The sequence below is a fragment of the Penicillium taxi genome (assembly GCF_028828555.1).
Source record: "Penicillium taxi strain IBT 34144 chromosome Unknown utg000004l_segment0_segment0, whole genome shotgun sequence".
Classification (NCBI taxonomy): Eukaryota; Fungi; Ascomycota; class Eurotiomycetes; order Eurotiales; family Aspergillaceae; genus Penicillium; species Penicillium taxi.
The window spans coordinates 5,953,749-5,969,200 of record NW_026643206.1 but is presented as its reverse complement, the minus strand read 5'-3'; the positions used below and the strand labels follow the sequence as shown (position 1 = coordinate 5,969,200).

General features: G+C 45.8%; 6 protein-coding genes across 6 annotated transcripts; 3 read left to right on the top strand and 3 right to left on the bottom strand.

Moving 5' to 3' along the window:
- Nucleotides 1-244: 244 nt before the first annotated feature.
- Nucleotides 245-786, bottom strand: N7495_007115 (uncharacterized protein; the record flags this gene model as incomplete). Its single annotated transcript, XM_057209766.1, has 2 exons — nucleotides 245-690; nucleotides 774-786. The coding sequence occupies 2 exons, from the start codon at nucleotides 784-786 to the stop codon at nucleotides 245-247; spliced, it is 459 nt and encodes a 152-aa protein (XP_057063540.1).
- A 1,444-nt stretch (nucleotides 787-2,230) lies between these two features.
- N7495_007114 (xanthine phosphoribosyltransferase) lies at nucleotides 2,231-3,148 on the top strand (the record flags this gene model as incomplete). Its single annotated transcript, XM_057209765.1, has 5 exons — nucleotides 2,231-2,263; nucleotides 2,380-2,486; nucleotides 2,528-2,873; nucleotides 2,936-3,048; nucleotides 3,100-3,148. The coding sequence occupies 5 exons, from the start codon at nucleotides 2,231-2,233 to the stop codon at nucleotides 3,146-3,148; spliced, it is 648 nt and encodes a 215-aa protein (XP_057063539.1).
- A 416-nt stretch (nucleotides 3,149-3,564) lies between these two features.
- Nucleotides 3,565-3,990, bottom strand: N7495_007113 (dolichol-phosphate mannosyltransferase subunit 3; the record flags this gene model as incomplete). The annotated part of the gene is made up of 3 exons (XM_057209764.1): nucleotides 3,565-3,726; nucleotides 3,797-3,865; nucleotides 3,943-3,990. The coding sequence occupies 3 exons, from the start codon at nucleotides 3,988-3,990 to the stop codon at nucleotides 3,565-3,567; spliced, it is 279 nt and encodes a 92-aa protein (XP_057063538.1).
- A 1,109-nt stretch (nucleotides 3,991-5,099) lies between these two features.
- N7495_007112 (uncharacterized protein) lies at nucleotides 5,100-7,412 on the top strand (the record flags this gene model as incomplete). Its single annotated transcript, XM_057209763.1, has 7 exons — nucleotides 5,100-5,311; nucleotides 5,362-5,474; nucleotides 5,524-5,658; nucleotides 5,710-5,829; nucleotides 5,881-6,015; nucleotides 6,066-7,261; nucleotides 7,323-7,412. 7 exons carry the CDS (start codon nucleotides 5,100-5,102, stop codon nucleotides 7,410-7,412), a joined length of 2,001 nt encoding a protein of 666 aa, XP_057063537.1.
- Nucleotides 7,413-7,576: 164 nt separating this feature from the next.
- Nucleotides 7,577-9,194, bottom strand: N7495_007111 (tellurite-resistance/dicarboxylate transporter family protein; the record flags this gene model as incomplete). Its single annotated transcript, XM_057209762.1, has 4 exons — nucleotides 7,577-7,931; nucleotides 7,992-8,402; nucleotides 8,453-8,768; nucleotides 8,825-9,194. The coding sequence occupies 4 exons, from the start codon at nucleotides 9,192-9,194 to the stop codon at nucleotides 7,577-7,579; spliced, it is 1,452 nt and encodes a 483-aa protein (XP_057063536.1).
- A 1,926-nt stretch (nucleotides 9,195-11,120) lies between these two features.
- On the top strand, nucleotides 11,121-14,367 carry N7495_007110 (uncharacterized protein; the record flags this gene model as incomplete). The annotated part of the gene is made up of 13 exons (XM_057209761.1): nucleotides 11,121-11,170; nucleotides 11,219-11,443; nucleotides 11,525-11,532; nucleotides 11,587-11,738; nucleotides 11,796-11,890; nucleotides 11,943-12,294; nucleotides 12,697-12,783; nucleotides 12,875-12,947; nucleotides 13,000-13,099; nucleotides 13,161-13,706; nucleotides 13,772-13,818; nucleotides 13,879-14,171; nucleotides 14,233-14,367. The coding sequence occupies 13 exons, from the start codon at nucleotides 11,121-11,123 to the stop codon at nucleotides 14,365-14,367; spliced, it is 2,163 nt and encodes a 720-aa protein (XP_057063535.1).
- Nucleotides 14,368-15,452: the final 1,085 nt, after the last annotated feature.

The window sequence follows — 15,452 nt, the reverse complement described above, 5'->3', positions numbered from 1 at the left end:
CCGTGGCTAAAGATATGATCCTCAGTGACTTGTAGATTAAAATAAAATAAAACATGTAATTCAGATGGCGAGAGTTAAAATGGGACAACGTACGGAGTAGATATCCTCATAAAGTGGGCGATTCATGACGCGCACCGAATTCGGGAAATCAACCTTCAAATGTTTCAAGTTGGAATTTTATATACAAACGTTCAATTTTGAAGAGGTTCTATGTAGATTAATCGATAGTTAATTCTCTAACCTGCTAAACCGATCGATCCACTCGGTCCCGGATCTGCTTAATCTCATCTCTAAACGCTAATAGTACTAGCGAAAAAAGCAAAGACATAGCCAACCCAACACCACCGTAAGCATTTGCAAAAACCGCTACGCCATACACCCCGACGTAACCCAGTTCCTTCGGAACTAGACCAGAGGTCCCATCCGCTAGCATTGGAATCACAGCCAAAGCGGCGGACCCCAACAATCCAATCTCGACACCAGAGGGCTGACCCGCGCGTAGACGCGTAAAGCTAACGGCATGGACGGCGCTGAAGATGTGGCCCAGAATTATTGCGGTGGGAGATTTAGAGCGGATGGATTCTAGGGCACCTCCGACGAAGGAGAAAAGGGCGATGACGATGGAGGTGTTTGTAGGGAGGGACTCGAGTGATTGTTGGACTGTTCCTGTGCGCGTGTACGCGATCGCGGCTGTGGTGAAGAATATGGCGGTAGCAACGGCGCCCAAATTCGGTTGTGACTAAGGGATTTTGTCAGTCATTGGTCAGGTCAACAGCTAGAATCCATTTACCATGTCGTCTGCTGGCTTGTTTGATGTTTTTGGAGTCGCGGTTTGTGCTGTTTGACGGGATTGTCAAATTAAGCCTAATTTGGACTAGTGCCCACTGGTGGGAACTGTATCCGGATTACTTAAGGCCTTATGCTCCTCAAAAGATGTTGATCACATAGTTGGCATTCCTATTACGAGATCTACAGAACAGAAATAGTATTTTTTACTCAAGATAATTATTGCAGACTGCCAATCAGTTGCGGCCTCCTTCACCAAGTTGATAGCTCGTCTGCGTGTGAAATGAAACGCGATGGATTATGGTGACCGATCGATACTCTTTCGGGTTAAAACATCACATGGCTCGAGAACTTATTCTACAACGATTCCTTTACATTCCTTTGAGGATTTTGTACAAAGTTTTGCCTAGCTAGTTCTGAATCTAAGATCAGCTTTAGCCCTTCACAGAGTTGATTGATTTACCAAAGTCGGTACCGGCTTTAATCTGTTCTCTTGAACTACAATTTCTTGAGTTCCCTCATAGAGATGGTGTTCTGATATTGGATGAAGAGGTGGTCGACTTCACACTGACACAGACGTACTTGTTTGGCTGGAGTCTAGAGCAGTCGGTTTTGACCGTGTAACTGCGTGTATAAATGGACGTGAGCAACACTCAATAAAGATATTGACGAAATGCATAATTGTTAACTAGTTATGCTTTTGATTGCGGTTGTCTGCTTACATAATGATCACTGGTCTGTTCTTGGCACTCAGTGCGTGCTCAGTTCTACTCAGTGAGAAAAAAGCGGCAAGCACTGAGCACTGAGGCGGAAAGGGAAAGTCAAGAAATAGGGAAGAAAATCCTCTACACAGGTAACGTTGGAAACAGAAGTTCTGACCTCGGGAAGTTCCGGTCTGGGATTTGCATAGTTTCCGACTGATAAGTCCTGTATTTGGTGCCATATGGCCGTCAAGTCAGGTATAGCAAGGGCCATGGATCTAGGGCTTCCATATAAACAGTATGCAACTAGGTGATATCTACCTAGATAGGTATTTTTCCAAGGTTACAAAACTTGCAATACTATGTGGATAGCTTTCCTAGATGTACGTCCACTACCCTACCTAATTACCTAGATACCTACTGGCTTATAAAAACCACTGTGCTATTGTAGTCTTGGAAGGTTGGAAGGTACTCCCGTAACTGATTGAACTTTGAAGTGTATTATAGAATAGCACCTTGGAACTATGATAATATATGATCCCGATTAGGTTTACGGTATAAAACAGACATGACTGTCATAAGTTCGGGCATCGGCCATCCCCGCAGACTGAAGATACGGGTCCGAAAAATTTCTGTGGGAATTCGAGCTCGAGCACTTTTGGCCTTTCTCCCCCCTCTTCTCTAAACTAGAAAAACAAATTTACCTTGTAGCATCACCCTAAACCCCGTTACATCCAATCAAAATGCCCGAAAAGGTCTATGTCACTTACAACCAGGTACGAAATCTACCATAACATCCTACAATCTATAGGGTTGATCTAGGACCACGCACATGGTCCTTGACATTTCCAACATTAAGAGTCGGGGATTAATACTGATTTGATCTATACAGGTGCACAAGCTGTGCCAGCAGTCGGCAGACAGCATCCTGAAGGAGTTCCACCCCAACCTGATGATCGCGATTGGCGGTGGTGGCTACGTTCCTGCCCGCATCCTCCGGTATGTGATCTATAATCTGAGATCTGCTATACGACGCGAAGCAAGGCAACCCGATCTAACGAGAATCACTTTAGATCCTTCTTGAAACGCACCGGTGACCCCAACATCCCCATCCAGGCAATCGGTCTGTCTCTCTACGAAGACCTTGGCCGTGGTGACGCGGAGGAAGTCCCCGGTACCAAGGTCACCCGCACACAATGGCTCGACCTGAGCTCGCTGGAGATGGCCAACTTGATCGGCAAGAACATTCTGATCGTGGACGAGGTCGATGACACCCGTACAACCCTGGAGTATGCCGTGCGCGAGCTGGAGAAGGACGTAGAGCAGGCACAAAAGCAGCTTGGTCGTGAAGGCGAGAAGACAAATTTCTACATCTTCGTGCTGCACGTAAGTTTACTAAGCGAAGCACTAGAAATTCAAGATTGGCATGCTAACTTTGTCGCAAATAGAACAAGGACAAGCCCAAGAAGGGTGTTCTCCCATCTGATATGTTGGACAGTGGTCGCTACCACGCCGCTGTCACCACCGGTGATGTGTGGATCTGTTATCCATGGGAGGCCAAGTATGCTGATAACCCTACGAGAAATAGTGAATATTTACTGACATAACATAGGGATATCGATGAGCACGATGCTCTGGCCAAGACAAACCCTCTAAACTAAGGCGATCTCTGTATAATCAACTATACCTCCATTCTGCGCGGCGCTTGATACAGCGGAAATGAGTATAGGCTCTTGATAAAAAGCTTGGACTACCCTATTCCTGGTGCAAAAGACCCGGTCCTTTTTAATTTTACGATATCCTTGATGAATAGAAAAGTTCTTTTCTTTAAACCCTCTCCGTTGATCAAAGTTGTACTGTCGTAATCTTCACAAAGTTCTAGCGTTTCTTTCCAGCTCTCTCTTCTTGGTATTGGGGAGGAGGAATATTCGTATGTTGAAGGGTATCAAAAGAAATGTATAATTGATAGCAAGTAAATTTAGCACAGCACAGTATTTCGTACCGACCAGTCTGAATTGTCTGAATACGCTTTCGTAAACCAAGTGCGATGGAAAACTCCACTCAACTATATTCCCATCTAATCGACCTCGACCTTGCCCTGGCGCAGTTCCACCTTGGCCAGTTCAATCTCCTTCTGCAGCTCGGCGTGAGCCTCGGGGACGTCGTTGAAGGTGAAGATTGCAAGGCCGAGGCGACCGAGGAGGTACGATCCGAAGCTAATAACAGCCCAGAAGGGTAACTATTGTAAAAGTGGAAGAATTAGCTGTGGATTCCCGAAGAGAAACTTTGGAGTGGTGTTTGCGACGTACCACGGGGATAACTTCAGTCTGGAAGGTCTCGTTCAGGGGAATGAGACCTAGGTAGAGAGCGAGGTAGAACTGTAGATTGTGTGAGTGGTTTCCGTTCTATAATATGCGAAAGGGATATATTGTTGCCCCGGGCGTTCTGAACCTACGGAGGAGACGAGAAGGAGGACGGAGACGGTCTGCTGCGCGCGCGTCATGATGAAAGAGAAGGAGGATGGTTTCAGGGAAGTAAGAGGATGACAAAAGAGAGAGGTTTCGATTTGGTGTAGGGTCTAGATTCCAGATCCAATTGACCGCAGCTTGATTAAGGAGAGACAAAGGGTGTGGTGGATTAGAAGGGGAGCAGAGAAGCCAGCTGGAGATGCTTTGGTCCCGAAGGCGGAATCTCCTTTGACGCAATTAGTTCAACTATAATAGGAGCTCGACGCCATGTTATGAAATAGTAATTTGTTTTTAATGAGTTATTTTTTTAAAGCCCATGTTCCTGGTCTCACTTACGTTATTTTCTATCGAAATTATATCTTATTGCTTGCATCGTTATGAGGATCTAAACTAAATGTCTGGCTGCCTGTATTATCAGGTTCCACATCCTAAACAGGCTTAGCCTGATATATGCCCGCGAGATCGAAAAGTTGAAGATGAACAGGACGGAGATTAGATATTCAGATAGAGTGGTACATGGGTATGTACCGATAATCAGTTATCACCACATCTCATAAGACATCCATGGATTCGAAGTAAGAGAAGGGACGTCTTGTCGATTCCGACATAAAGTACGTAAAAGATAGCGGTTTAGCCCGCTGCCTCGTTATTTTACATTCAAGCCATCTTATTAAATCTCGATATAAACAGTAAATAATATGCAATTGCTGCTATTAATGCATTTTGAAAGAAATCGGACTGATAACATGTCATGCATTGGACATGCATTGATAGTAAAGGCGGTGGCAGAAGTAGACTCGAAGTCCCACTTAAAATAGTGCCTTAATTCACTTCAGGCAGATAATGGCTTCCTATCTCCACAAACGCTACAATTGCATCACTACCTGGGTATGGAAAGACTCGCCATATTCCTACGAAAGACCTCATGCCAACATTGCAACATCAGTTCCACTCATAAAGCATTGAAGCAATAGACTAGCCACCCTTGGCTCGTACGTCTTGATTAGTCTCTTTTATACTCCAAATACACTCCTGAAATAAGGACATTACTCTGTGGAGCTATCCATTCAGGTCAACCACCAGTTGTGTCTCTGTTACCATTCAAAGCGAATACTCTGCTACATCCTGCAGATTCACAGAAATCATGTCTTCTGATACGGCTGAGGACAAGGCTGCTAGCCAGTCCCTGACTCTGACCACACCCCTCGACCTACCATCTGTGGAGCAGGTTCTCTCTGGGTTTCCAGAGCTACCTACTTCGCTGCCAAATCGAGGAGATGTGGAAATTGAGCTGGAAGAACAACTAGAACTGTTTCAAACCTTGAGGAATTCTATTGAGACCGAAGCAGGCGACAGGTACGACCTAGATCTACTCACCTGGAACGAGATACTGATAAACCGAGCAGTCGAGATGTTCAATCTTTACAGAGCGTGTATTCCACTCTCCAGAAGCTTTGGGCATGCAATTCCCAGCTACTGAATCAGGCAACTGAGGTCTTAGCCAACGGGAGCCGAGATTGTATGTCATGCCTTTCGTCTAGTCTGAGATCCATACTGATCTATTTAAGCATCTTGGCGCATTCTATTTGGCCAGTCTGGAATTCTCAACTTCTTCTTGGAGGTGATTTCTTCGAGAAAGCAGGTTGACTCCAGCCTGCTTCTGCATGCGTTGCGCTTGGTTGGCAACTCATGTGCTGATACAGGTATGCTTTTTTGACATTGGTAAAGAATTTCATCTTAATAAAATATCTCAGACGAGAACCGGGAAATTGTTGTCAGTGGCAAGTACACCAGCACTATTGTTCGGCATTTTCTGAACCCAGATTTGATCCAAGTAGCGATCCCAGTGATCTATAACATTTGTATGGATTATGGTAAGAGATCTACTGGCTTATTACATTCTTACATTCACTGACACAGAACAGAGCCTGCGCACTCTCAAATGGCTGAAAACCGGACGGCATACATCATATTGAAGCTCCTCAATGATAACGTCATTCAGGAGAGCAGTGGTTTATTCAGCTTCTCATATGATCTTGTCGAGTTGGCTTCAGAGCAAGGTATGAAACACATGTTCACTAGTCACTAATTCAAGCTGATGTGGATATAGCGCAAGGTGTTGAGAATTCTCCTGATGGAATAGTCTTGCAACTCATTGAACTGGCTCTTAACGAAGACACCACCTTCGAGCACTACTCAACTTTGGTCGGCTGTCTAGCCATGTACCTGGAAAAAGAACGTTTCCAGACTGCTTGTGTCACAAATGCCCTGGTCGAGAAGATGCTCTCTATTCTACAGCGATCCTTCTCCTTCAAAATTGATCCATCTTCGAAAGAGGATACTCAAGCACTTGCCCAATCCCGCCTCAAGATCAACCAAGGTCTAGCCGAGATTTCTGCCTCGCCATTGTTCGCAGAATACTACCCTCTCGACTCTGCCATCGCTCAAACACTGAAGAACTGGATTGTGGCCAATGAGGACCAACTCCAGATCTGTGCCTGCGTCATTCTAGGAAATCTAGCTCGATCCGACGAAGTTTGCGAGGTGATGGTGCGGAAGTTGAAGATCCACGAGGAATTGATTTCCGTGCTGAAAGGTCAAGCCCGTGGCGCGGTTCTCCATTCTGCTCTGGGGTTCTTGAAGAACCTAGCCATTGCAGGTGACAACCGTGTCAGTCTCGCAAAAGCGGGTATCATTCCCGCTGTCGCCCACTTGTGGACCTATGAATCAGTTCCTCAGGTCCAATTTTCAGCTGCATCCATTGTGCGCCAGGTCACCATCGCATCCATTGACAACATCTCCCTTCTGCTAGCTCCACTCTCAGGGGACGTAGATTCACCCGATCACAAACGCACATACCTCTCTCTTCTGCTGTCTCTCTTTGAGAAGACTGACTCTGCGCCTATCAAGACTGAAATTGGTCGCACAGTTGCCTCTATTTGCCGGACTGTCAGCCCCAAAGCCCGTGATGGAGATGAACACGCAGCTTTGCTGCTTGGTAGACTATACAGCCTGCATGAGGATGTTGCTCGCCCAGTCGGTGAAATGATTACTCAGACGCAATGGCCCGTTGTTCGAAGCGAGGGATGGTTTGCCTTGGCTCTCATGGCAACTAACAAGGCAGGATGTGTTGCTGTGGCTGACTGTCTAAAAAATGAAGAAGTAATGGGGCTTCTCAAGACGACTATTCGCGGGGAGACTCCTAGCGGTGACGAGGTTAAAGAGGATAAGGAGAAAGACCTGGTTCAAATTACGAAGGATCGCGACAATGCATTCGTCCTTGCGCAGGAGCTACTAAAGAACGAGGTAAGTGCCCTTGTGTTGGCAATCATATCTGGAACACGCTAACTTTGGAGTTTTGTAATAGTCTGGTGCACTTTCAGAAGATGATCGAAGCAATATTGAAGATCTGACAAAAGATCATCTGTCATGCCATTTTCAGAACACTCTAATCTGATGAACTCGATCCATGGAAAGAAAATTATGTCGAGATTAGACATGTGTGGATAGAATGCGACTACTCGAAGGTTGGACTGGTAATGCCAATAGTTATAAGCTGAAAATGGGTATCATAAAATGAGATAACAAAGAAGTTAACACCAAATCAGCAATGCAAAATATCTAGACCTCAGCTATTTCCGTAGAAATCTCTGCATCAGGATTCATCCTCTGGATCTCAAAGCCACCTTCATTCCGATCTTCACCCTTCTGCGGCCACAAGATTTGATGCTGGACGACGGCACGCACCATCATGTAACAAACAAAGAAATACATGAGAAGCAGCGGCAAGACCGCCACACACCCTATGATATCGATAGCCTTGCAAGAAAATGCCTTGCCAATCGCGAAGGTAGCAGTGATCAAGGCTGTATTTGGAAAGACGAATGAGAACCAGGTCATGGAATAGACCATTCGACCCGGACCGATGGCGGACCAGTGAGCTGCACTTGCAATGATGAACCAGAAGATAGCCAACCTGCTCAATTTTAGATCAGTCTGATAGCTATTTATCTCATATTTAGGAGGCAGAACTTACCCCCAAAGCCACAGACATGCAAAGTCAACCATAACCCTCAAGATATCAGCAGCGAGGGGTCCATTTCCCATGAAGTCTGCCGGAAAAGCTTGTTTTGTCGCAGAGGCCATATTCACCAGTCCAGCGACGGTGAAACCACTTGGACCTACAGAAACAAACATACCGGGCCGGATGTTCTCCTTGGGGAGTTTTTGTGTCATGAGTCGATAGATGAAGGCGGAATAGACCATCAATGAGACCAGGAATCCGACACCCTGGATAGTCAGTCCTCCAATTATGACGCGTAAAGCAGGCGCCTGCTCTAGTTTGGCACTGAGGATTCCAGCATGTGGTCCGATTATGAGCATAGGATATGCAGGAAAGATCCAGATAGGAGTCATTTGGGCTATTGTAAACGTCTGCGTCGACCATCTGAACGAGTTAGCGGGAGAAATCATGCATCATGACATTGAATTACTTACAGGATTAGATAGATTCCAGACGAGAATCCCACCGCTAATATGCAATCAATCCAAAATAAGATTTCAACAGCTTCGAGCAACCAAGGGCCTGCATTCTGTGGCCCGTACTGAGAAATGTTGATTAAGATAGTGCCGAAAGAGACCACTGCAGCTGGAACGAACAGGGATTCTGTCGGGTGTAGAAACGAGGCTTTGAAAGTATAGGGGTAATAATAGAATCGTGTAAAAAGTAGACCCCATATGCAAAAGTAGAGGGCAATATTGATCAAGAAGACAACAGTTCCGATCATATCCAGTCCACGAAAACGATAAGGCACTAGCTCACAGGTCAGTAAAGAGAAAGATTACACATTCTATGAGTGTAAATCTCACCTTCATAGAAAACATTTGCCAGACCACCAGTGGCCATAGTCAAAGTAAAGTATGCCCAAGTGACATGGCGAATTCTCCGTTTCCAGCTAAGACTGGAAGCTGAAGCATCAGTAGCTTTTCGCTGAAGACCTAGGCTATCATGTCGTGAAGTGCTATTAGATTCATTGATGGAATGATAATCTGTGGCTGTAACCCGCGACGTAGCTCTTTGCAGTGCGGCATCTAGGGCTGAAGTATGGACTTCTTGGGTTATACTTCCGGGACTCTCCACAGTAAAGATGGGAAGGTCTCGCTCTGCGTCTTCTATCGTCGGTGTACGGTAACCATCTTCTCCAGGGCTTCTCATGTGCCTCGGAAGCGCAGATGCCATGGTGGGGTGGGGGCAAATAGGAGAATCAGCGGTCAAGGTAGAGAGCTATGTACAATCTTGTGCTCCTGCCTATGTGGTCCCGCAGCTTGTCTATCCCTCTTTTGTAGGTATGTACAGAGTAATTGAAACAGACATAGACGGGGGACTATAATAGTAATATATAGCAATTTCGGGGAAACTTTGGAAGACGAGTGGAGTTGTACTACTCAGTAGAGGCGCCTTTATAAGGAAAGTCGGCCACCGAATCGCAAGCCCCTATCATATATGATATGCAATGAGACGAATTTGGGTGGTCAGATCTTGGCCATATAAAGAGAGAACTAGGATCCGTAGATCACAAGCTCAATGTTGTGCTTTCCGAGGAATGAGTAGATTTGATGTTCATTCACTTTGATCTGATCAAGAAACGTCTAACATCACGGGGTTGCAGAGAAAAAAGAAAGCATTCCAAGGGTATACAAAGTATAATATACCACGTCAGGATCGTCGTGAAGTTTTCGATTCGAGAATTGCGATTCGTCGAGTTTAGTTTCTTCTCGGGAATCGGCACATCTAGACCCACGTTGCCAAGTGCGGTAGTTGGTCCCATACCGGTAACCAGTCAACTGGTACAGTGTAGTAGTTAGTATAAGTATATTGTGAAGCATAAGAGTAGAATAGATGTATGTAAGATCTATATAGTAGAGCGTAGGATTGGGAGTTGGTGGTAATCGATGAATCTGCAGTCTCAATACTTTATATAATAGTTCGTCCTCCAGTGGGTCGCGAAGAGCGGATCTCTAGGACCACGGGAAGACATGGAAACCCTTGGCAGACATTGGATTTAGCTGACAGCCTATAGACTTTAATCTCACTGGTCTAGTTGGTCAAGTTAAAGTGATTGACCAGATCTGAAGTTCTCCGTCTTAAAGAAGCAATATAGGGCTTAGGGCTCCATTGTGTCACAAGCCGAGGTTATCTCGAAGTGCTTGCCGCTCCGTTACCCCGTCAAATTTTCAAAAAAAATGTAACATTTTAAACCCATATTTAATAACCAAAACATAATAAATTTAACTAAATAATAACAATTTTGATACTGACTGATCTTATGCCCTTTTTTACCACACCCAGAACAGGTTGGCTGGCGCCTAATTATACGCAAATCAGTTTTGGTAGACACTTTCTGGGCAGCTTCACCATCAGATATATACATCGTTTTACCACTACTCTCATCAATAACCACATCATGGTCAGCGAAGAGAGTAAATCAGAGGTAGAAGCTGCCCCTTTATTATCCATAGAGATTAGCCATCTCTCTATAGAATTCTCTTTAAAAAGAGTAAGTTTATGGCCAGAAGGTCGTTTAGTAGCTGTCGGTACACCTGTACCAAGTGTGGAATAGCTATTCGATAAAGGTGATGAGGCTAACGCCCACTTCTGACACCTATCACAGGTAACGCTTTACGCCCCTATGATATCTTTGTGTCCTCTTGAAGTGGTTGTAAAGTCTGGTTTTCATTCTTAGTTTGCTATCTATTATAAAGTAACAATTTGATCACATGACTGCTTTGTTCCATATTCCAACAGTAGCTATATTTTCAACACCCTTCATTCGATTGATAAGAGTTGATCTTGGGACATAAAATGATCGTACAGCAGCTGTGATCGATAATAATCGCCCTTTTTTTTTTTTGAAGCCTGAAGAGCTAATTTATTTCTGCCATCCTATTCAACCAATTTTTGGCTTCGTTAGGAACGAATTGGTGGCATGGTGGGTGTTTATAAACCGAGGTTGTCATAGATAATTTTAAAAGAGGGTCACGGAGCAACCGGGATAGCGGAGCGCGGCTGGGAATCACGTTAACGTTAATTAGAATCATAAAAGGTTTTACTTTGAACTTTTCCACTCCTCCGAAAAACCGAGAATACTTCAAGAATACATTAGCTATGACCGAAGTCATTGCCATTGATACCCGCAAATCCGTGCTAATCACAGGGTGAGAACGCAGTAGATAGAGATAGAGATATGTTGCTAATAAGGCCAGTTGCTCCCCCGGCGGTATCGGGAATTCAATTGCGCGTGAGTTCCATCAGAATGGACTGCGTGTGTTGGCCACTGCCCGTGATGCTGCTCACATCACTGATTTGGCCGAGCTCGGTATCGAGACCTTGAGTCTGGTCGTCGATGACCTCGACAGCGTCAAGGCATGTTTTGCGGAAGCTGAGACCAGACTCGGCGACAAAGGTCTAGACTATCTGGTGAACAATGCGTGAGTTCTTTGATTTCTAGCTTGCGTCCAAGTCTCCAATGTTCGTTCTTGACTAATGAATCTTGACTAATGAATCTATAGAGGCCGAAGTATGTCTCCTACAGTATTTTGATATCGGCCTTGCTAAAAATCTGACACTTTAGACTACACGGTCCCTGCCATGGAAGTCGAACTGGCTGAGGCACGTCAGACGTTTGAGACTAACTTCTTCGCCGTTATTACCATGTGCCAGACATTCTTGCCTCTTCTGATCAAGGCCAAAGGCACGATTGTCCAGATTGGCTCTATAGCCGGGGTATTTATTGAATGATTCCAATTGTTATGCCCAGAACACATTTTACTGACTGAAAAGATCATTCCCTACGTATTTGGATCTGTATACAATGCATCCAAAGCGGCACTACACTCGTTCAGCGACACCCTTCGAGTCGAATTGGCTCCCTTCGGGTATGTAAGTTCCAATTACTCATCGAATAGTATGCTGACCCAACTTTCACAGGGTGCATGTTACCACTGTGGTGACTGGAGGAGTATCATCCCGTATTGCACGGGGTGAACGTTCTCTATTACCAAACTCCTTGTATATGCCTATCGAAAGTGAATACCTTCGGCGAGTCAAACACAGCCAACACAACGCCATGAACAATGAGGCCTACGCTCATAGTGTCGTCAGACAAGTATTATACGGATCTGCCCCATGGCGCTGGCTTCCATGGGCTCGGGGTCGCAAGACTTGGATCTGGGAAGGTAATTGGAGCTGGGTGGTCTGGCTCGCAGTCGGAGGCTGGGCATGGAATGGATTCTTCCATCGGGTGATTTCTAACATGTTTGGACTGTGGAAGATCAAGGGTGTAGGCAAGTGAGGACCATCTATGAGATTTGATGAAGTAAGTGGTGCACAAGAAGTGATATTGAAGATCAAAGTGGATTGCCGGTCCAAATGCCAGGTTCCGTTATATTCACGTAACTGCGCCCGAGGATGCATGACTCAGCAGCATCGGGCGCGATGGATTCCGAAAAAACGAAAGCTGGTCTCCCCGACCCCAACTAAACAACCCCCCATATCTCTTCTCTCACTCGTACCTCTTTAATTCCTAACCCTCTCCCCTCTCATTTTCATCATGTTCAAGTTCGCACGTGGTCGCCCAATTTCCACGGCCCTCCGTGCTGCAACTGTAAGGATTCCAATTGCTGCTAACCGGCCCGTGCTCCTTGTCGACAATTTTTAGCTAATTTGAATGAAATATCTTTAGGAGTCCTCCGTTCAGTCTCGTCTGGCTCAGCAGCAAAAGCGAAACCTGTCTATCCATGAATACCTTTCCGCACGTCTTTTGAAGTCGGTACGTAACCCGCATTTCCTGAAACCTCTTTGGTCGCGCCGAGGCTATTCGAATTTTGACACTTCGGAGTCGGGTTGCTGATAAAATACAGTATGGTGTTGGTGTTCCCAGGGGCGAGGTCGCTCACTCCGGTGCTGAGGCTGAGGCTATTGCCAAGTCTATCGGTATATCTATCCTAACCATCCCTTCTTTGCGTTTTACTGACCTTGAAATTAGGAGGTGATGATTTGGTTATCAAGGCCCAGGTCCTTGCTGGTGGTCGTGGAAAGGGTACCTTCGACAACGGTCTTAAGGGCGGTGTCCGTGTGATCTACTCGTGAGTTAAGAGTCGAAATGGCGTTTTCAGGGAGCGCGATAGGATTAACCGGGTTCTACAGTCCTACCGAGGCCAAGATGTTCGCCGAGCAGATGATCGGCCACAAGCTCATAACCAAGCAGACCGGTGCTGCTGGTCGTCAATGCGACTCTGTTTTGATTTGTGAGCGCAAGTTCGCTCGCCGCGAGTTCTACCTCGCCGTCCTGATGGACCGTGCTACCCAGAGCCCCGTCATCGTTTCCTCCTCGCAAGGTGGTATGGACATCGAGACGGTCGCCAAGGAGACACCCGATGCCATCACCACTACCCCCATCAACATCCACGTCGGTGTCACTGACGAAATCGCCCGCACCATTGCTACCGATCTTGGCTTCTCCGCGCAGTGCATTGAGGAGGCCAAGACCACCATCCAGAACCTCTACCGTGTCTTCATGGAGAGAGACGCCACTCAGCTTGAGATCAACCCTCTGTCCGAGACCTCCGACCACCAGGTCTTGGCCATGGATGCCAAACTTGGATTTGACGACAACGCCGAGTTCCGCCAGAAGGAAGTCTTCTCATGGCGCGATACCGCCCAGGAGGATGCCGATGAGGTCAAGGCTGCTGAGTATGTGTTACCAGTATCTTGAAACGAAATTCTGGGAATTATATAGTCTAACATGCAAATTCTAGGTACGGCCTTAACTTCATCAAGTTGGACGGTGACATTGGTTGCCTCGGTAAGAAATCGCCGCATGCTCCAAATCTGTTTCTACATTTCTAACATATGTCCATCACAGTCAACGGCGCCGGTCTTGCCATGGCTACCATGGATATCATCAAGCTGAACGGTGGTAGCCCTGCCAACTTCCTTGACGTTGGTGGTGGTGCCACTCCTGCTGCTATCAAGAGCGCTTTCGAGCTGATTACCAGCGACCCCAAGGTTTCCGCCGTCTTCGTCAACATCTTCGGTGGTATCGTCCGCTGTGACGCCATTGCCCAAGGCCTTATCAACGTTGTGCACGAAATGGGTCTGCGCACCCCCATTGTTGCCCGTCTCCAGGGTACCAACATGGAGCAGGCTCACAAGCTGGTATGTTATTCCCTTTTACACTAGTTCTAATTAACGAGGAATTTTACTAATCCTTTTCCAGATCAACGAGTCCGGTCTTAAGATCTTCTCCATCGAGGACCTCCAGAGCGCTGCTGAGAAGTCGGTCCAGTTCTCCAAGGTTGTCAAGATGGCCCGCGATATCGATGTCGGTGTTGAGTTCACCCTTGGCATCTAAGCACCCATATATGATGAAGGGCATAATACATTGGACTGGATTTTGCAGGACATGATAGACTAAACTCTGCAATCATCCAGAGCTCGCTCCTGTGTCATTTATTTTTTCTTTTGTCACTGTATTCTTGTGTATTCCCATGACATTTCTATATCACCTCCTAATTAACGGGGATTTGAGAACCTGAGACAAGCGTCAGAGTATATAGATAGTAGGTCAAGCTAGATGTATGGGAATGAACCAGAACAAGACATATTTCTCCATAGTCAGGTTTAGGTATACTTACGTATCTAATCTTATTTACTCCCACCTCATTCATCTATATAATCAAGAAAGACAATAACGCAAGTACCGAGGTACATATGTACCGAAGTACCGGATTTCCTATGCCAGTCCTTGGCATCCCCTTTCCGTATTAGTGCTCACCATCTCGCTGCTTTTGCTCACTTAGTAGAATTGAGCACGCCTCTGAGCACCCTCCTTGAGGCAAAAATCAAGCACTAAGGCATTAAATATCCCAATTAAGATTAGCTTAAAGCAAGAACCAGGCATCAAAGCATCCAAAAAACCCCAACCCATGAACATGCCTTCAAGGCATCGAAGCAGAAAACAGTGACTACTATCAACGGGTTTTACCCGTAACTACAGCATAGCAAAGGCGGAGGAGAAGACTGTGAAGGGACCTACTAAGGGAACCCGAGACCTTCAAGCATCTTAGTTCTTCAAGTATTTAATTCAATGATTTGCATCCGTACCTGTTCTCTGTAAAGCAGACACACCAGTACGCTCACAACTACATCAGAAGCAGAGCTTTAGGGCTATCAGACGCCGGGAAAACCATGATTTGGTGGCGCCGAATCATAAAAAATATAGGTTTAAAGTTGACACTGATATAACTTTATAGTATGATAATCTCTAGACCTTGAATCTGTGAGAATCCAATGTATATCACCATTGGCTTTGACAGAAAGTCCAGACGAAGCGAATCAAAGTCAGTTAGGTTGAAACTGATAAGATGATCGCTGACGGTCTCACCAAGATATTACCGCACCAGCGGCATGAGATTTGGTTGAAATATGGAGAATCTA